At 40.3% G+C, this 5,000-nt stretch overlaps 1 protein-coding gene across 1 annotated transcript in view; it reads right to left on the reverse strand.

Moving 5' to 3' along the window:
- Positions 1-2,383: 2,383 nt before the first annotated feature.
- The window catches only part of LOC137970701 (uncharacterized), a 4,086-nt gene continuing 1,469 nt past the window's right edge, over positions 2,384-5,000 (reverse strand). The window contains exon 2 of the mRNA XM_068817235.1: positions 2,384-3,042. Within this exon, the coding sequence (XP_068673336.1) occupies positions 2,802-3,042 (241 nt within the window). The 3' untranslated portion in view covers positions 2,384-2,801. The remainder of the gene's footprint in view (positions 3,043-5,000) is intronic.

The following is a 5,000-nucleotide window of genomic DNA, read 5'->3' on the forward strand; positions in this document are numbered from 1 at the left end:
ACTAGAAGCGAACAACTCCCACCCTCAGGGCTGTCAAAACACTTGTGACGTCATTTCTGATGACGTCATAATGAGTCTTTTAGGGGAAAGTAAACTACACTGTCTCACAACTTAGGCAAATGTAAAAAAACGCACCAAAAAGGTGTCATTGGCATTGCAACATTTGATTGGTTTATTTAGGACCAAGCACATTATTTGCTCAAATTATATTCCGTCAATAGCAACGCTTGCAAGAACGGTTTATCAGAGTTTGAGCAAAATACACGTTTGAATTTTTTTATCCATGCTAAAATAACTAAAAAGACAAGGTATTTGAAATTTTATTGTTGTAAAGTTCTCATTAGAAATGACAAACTTGCATGGCGATTAATCGGGAGATTTCAGATCGTAATCTTGAGATCGGGAGATTCAGTCCAAAATCTGGAGTCTCCTGGATTATCCGGGAGAGTTGACAGCCCTGCATACTAAGCCTATGTCACGGTATTTTTAAAGACCAGGAGCCCATGTACAATCTAAGTTTAGACTGCATTTTCTGCAAAAAGACAAAGACAATTCCGGTTTCTTGGAGCTTTTGGGCTCCTGAGTCTCATTAGCGGGAAATTCAATCCACAAAATAAATACATCTTATTCGATGGTTTAACATATAATACGCGCGGATATTTTGCGAGTTGCGTAGTATTTTTCCGAGCCCCGCAGGGGCGAGGACAAATACGAGCAAAGAGAAAAATATCCGCGAGTATTATATGTTAAACCATCGAATAAGAGATTTATTATTCCTCTACAAAAAAGGTGTTATTTTGCTTCAATTTTATTTGATGAGTGTTTTGAAAAAAATGCATCATCTGTCCCTCAGGGTGCGTTCGAAGGAAAAACACAAAAGGTTAGCCAAAGATCTTTATTTGATTGGATAAACAAAATGACGACTGACAAGCGATAACAAGCTCAGTTCTCAGGCTTTGCATCGTGTTGAAAACATTTCTTTCAATGAAAAATTCCCGTTCCGTCCGTATTTGCTCTGTTCTAAACCGGTCAAACCGGGTCACTACAGTGTATTACCGTCTCATATTTTGCGCGTTCTCTTGACCAAATATGGTAAAATGGCGTAATAGTGGAATAATAAATCGCGGTCTGTGAAAACGCCGTTATATAGGGCTGTTGTTCGCTCCTAGTTATGGGCTACTGATTTAAGCAATAGCCTGTTATAGACACTTATACCACCGATTTGGTGGCTCCAAAGGGATTCGTCTATAACCCTCTTTTCAAATATAAGACTCCTTCACCGGAACAAATGAGCCTAACGAATTGACCCGCTCCCAACTGAGTAGCTTTAAAGCTCAGTTAGTAGAGCATTGCACGGGCATTGCAGAGGTCATGGGCTCGAATACCGTTGAAACCGTCTGAATTTCTCAGGTGTTATAATAGGCCATTTCCGACTTCAAGCCTGCCTCATCTTCAAAGCGAGTCTAAGTGCGAAGTTTTTGTTATGAAAATTAGTTTTCATTCATATGTAAAGTAGAACTAATTACCATTACAAAAACTTCGCACTTAGACTCGCTTTGAAAAGGAGGCAGACATGAACTCGGAAATGGCCTATTAGAGACAATTCAGCTGTAATTGTCCAGATAAGTCTGAAGATCACTTTCCACTTTCGTCTAAAGATTTTTCTGCTTGAAACTTTGCAAAATGAGGGGTGGTCCGCAGGGGTAGTCCATGCACCGGGTCCATGAACGACCGGGTCCACAGGGTGGTCCCTGGACCTGGGGTCCATGTTTTGTGTACTTCCCATCATTATACTTCAATGCCTCGAGTCATATTGAAACTGATCCACGGACTGTCCGTAAAATTCTTTAAATTTTTCAGTTCTAATTCCAGGACTTGAATGGCCGTTTTTATACTAGAGACGCATAATTCGTCTGGGACGAACTAGGGCAAACATTTTTACTGCGTCTGTTAAATTCGTCTAGTATAAAGACGGCCACAAGACGCATTATGCGTCTGGACGAAGAATCTATTTTAGTGCGTCTTCGAAGACGCACTAAACTGGAAAGTTCGTTCAGACGCATTATGCGTCTAGTGCCCGTCTTTATACTGGACGAATTTACCAGACGCAGAAAAAATGTTTGCCCAAGTTCGCCCAAGACGAATTATGCGTCTCATATAGTTCGTCCCGTCTTTACACTAGATGGATAACATGAGAGACGCATAATTCGTCTGAACGGATTATGCGTCTCTAGTATAAAAACGGCCAATGCAGTTTTCTTATTTTTCCAATTCAGGTTTGCATTTGTAACAAATAATAGAGATACATCAGAAATGTTATGAACTTGTCCAAACACCTTTCTGAAGTCGATCGTGACAGTGAAAACGATCTATTGACTCGACCTTGAGAATTTCCCAGTAAAGTGACCCGTTTATTATTTGTCGTAAACATTGCGCAAATATTTTTATTACATTGATAAAACCGGTTTGCCCAAGTTTCTAAAATAAGCTCTTACTCTGGAAGTCAACCAAAGTAAGTTGGTTTGCATGGAAGTAAAATTTTTAACGGCCTGTGTCAGAGGTTTTTCTCGCCGCTTCGCGATTCGCTCTTTTGTCGCTCTTTTTATAGCGAGATAAAAATCTCTGGAATCCAGGGTACAGTTCTTTTCTTCCCGGCCCACAAGTACTGTTCCTCAGCGTGGGATTCCTGTGGTTTCAGTAACGGTTAATTATTTGTCGAAAGTAACTTGAATAAGGTCAAGCAGTGTTTTGAGTCCTGTGGCTTTGATACAGCGAAGAAAGGCCCAGCCGGAGTTTTGTTCTTAGCAAGGAATTGCGTCTTCCTCTGTAGAGTCTTCCTCTGGAATGGTGTCTTCTGGTGCTTCTTTGTCGCACTTAAAAAACTCCACGAATTCCTCCCAGGAAAGCTGTCCGTCTGCATTTTTGTCAAACATGCTGATAAGTTCTTCTGCTTCCTCTCGGCTTAGTCTCTCCCCGCTGTTACACACCACATATAGCAGCTCATCTGGGGATATATAACCGTTGCCATCGCGATCGAACTTCCTGTAGAAAATTGCAAAGTAGAAACTCGACTTTCAGAGCGAAATAAGCACTTTGGTACTTTTCGTGCAGTCACTAGAAGGATTGTTTCAGTGTAAACCACACAACCAGTATAGTTAAGCGACCTAAAAGTCATTTCTGGAAACGATTCCGATAACGGGAACCAATTGTTTTTCTTCGGATACTCGGAAGTGTAAAGTGCTTTGCTGACGATCAGTCAAATCGCCCGAATGCCTGATTAATTTCCCGTTCTCTTTTTCAGTGAACAGGACCTCCACGTCTGAGTGCCCTTCCGGTTTGCTTAATTTATTTCGTTTCAGTGAATTTTTTTGTACAAACTCCTCCTCAAGTAAAACGTGATGAGAGTAATCAATCCCTGTCGACCGACCAATAACCTGAAAAGCCAAGAATTTTATTTTTTACAGCATGGTACAATTATGCTTTGTAAAAGTTTGATTTTAGAATAAAGCGCCAAGCACTTTACGATGAACTCAAAGCGTGAAGTCCAAGATTCCTATTATTGTTTTAGTGCTTTAGTGTAAACCGTGGTTAGAGTTTTCCACTGTCCTTGTGAGGGCCCAATATGATCATTGGTTGGGTTAAGGGCTTGGACAAACGGGAAATGTTTGGCAACCAAACAACATCGAACATTGTTTGGTGACCAAACATTTTACCGTTTGGCCACCTTGTTTGGTGCTGTTTGATAGTGTTCGATCGTGTTTGTTCATGTTTGATAAAATTTGAAAGCCATCAAACATTCGATCAAAGAACTTAAAATATTTCTTTTGTTCTTGTGTTTCACGGGCGAACTTTTGTTCGCTTGACCAGCCGTCAAGTAAAGCTATGATCCTCGCAGTTATGGTCGCAATTTTAGCAATTGCGTAGGGAACCCTGAAAAATTCAGGACTTCAACGGGGTTTGAACCGGTGACCTCGCGATACCGGTGCCACACTCTATCCAAATGAGCTATGAAGCCACTGACGTTGGGAGCTGTTCATTTATGGGCTCTAATGTTCCAGTGAGGAATGAATCAATGAACGAAATTATATATGAAATGAATCATATACTGAACTGCAGATACGAAATCAAGTAAAGCTATGATCCTTGCAGTTATAGTCGCAATTTTGGCAATTGCGTAGAGAAGCATGAAAATTTCAGGACTTGACGGGGTTCAACGGGGTATCAAACATGTTTGGCGCGTTCATGCGTTTCACGCCTTCTTAGCCGCTGTATGTATCCATCATCCACGTGTTTTTCAGCATTTGTGATCCGTAGCTCTTTGCTTGTGGAGTTTGATGTAAATTAGATCAAACATGTTTTAACCATTTGGCCACTCACTTCAGCATCAGTATGTCAGACCAAACAATGTTTAATGTTTTTCCAGGCCCTTACGCTCACACATGGTTTACATGAGTAGAAAATAGCACTTCACATTACCCTCCAAATTGTCAATTCAGTTGAAATATAAGTGCTACACGGCCAACGTTTGCAAAAACGTAACCCTTTTTATTATTTAAGGTTTCTGGTAGGCTAAAAATAGAAATCATATTTAAAAGGATTTTATATACACTTTTATGCTTATTGCCGACTGCCTTCAAGTGCAACTGTCATTGGAAAGGCAACGAAAACAAAAAGCCAACCAAAATGTTGGCGATCGTTTATGACGGTGCTTGTAGGCTAAAAAATATAAAATCTTTTTTAAAAGGATTTATATGCCTTTTGCGCAATATCCCGGAAACAGGAAAAACTAAACTAAGCTGTTAGTAACGACCTTTTATGAAGGTGGCACTGTCCAATGGAAATAAACCACAATTCCAAATTAATTCGCAATTTTATTGGCTTTAGTCTACGCTTGAATGTGCACCTGCCGCTTAAGCGTTTACTAGAACGAAAACAAATTCGAGATCGAAATCAACACGGAGAAGAATCCGTTTCCAAAACGAAAGTGGGTCTTATTTCCT

Source organism: Montipora foliosa, chromosome 9 (assembly GCF_036669935.1).
Source record: "Montipora foliosa isolate CH-2021 chromosome 9, ASM3666993v2, whole genome shotgun sequence".
Taxonomy (NCBI): domain Eukaryota; kingdom Metazoa; phylum Cnidaria; class Anthozoa; order Scleractinia; family Acroporidae; genus Montipora; species Montipora foliosa.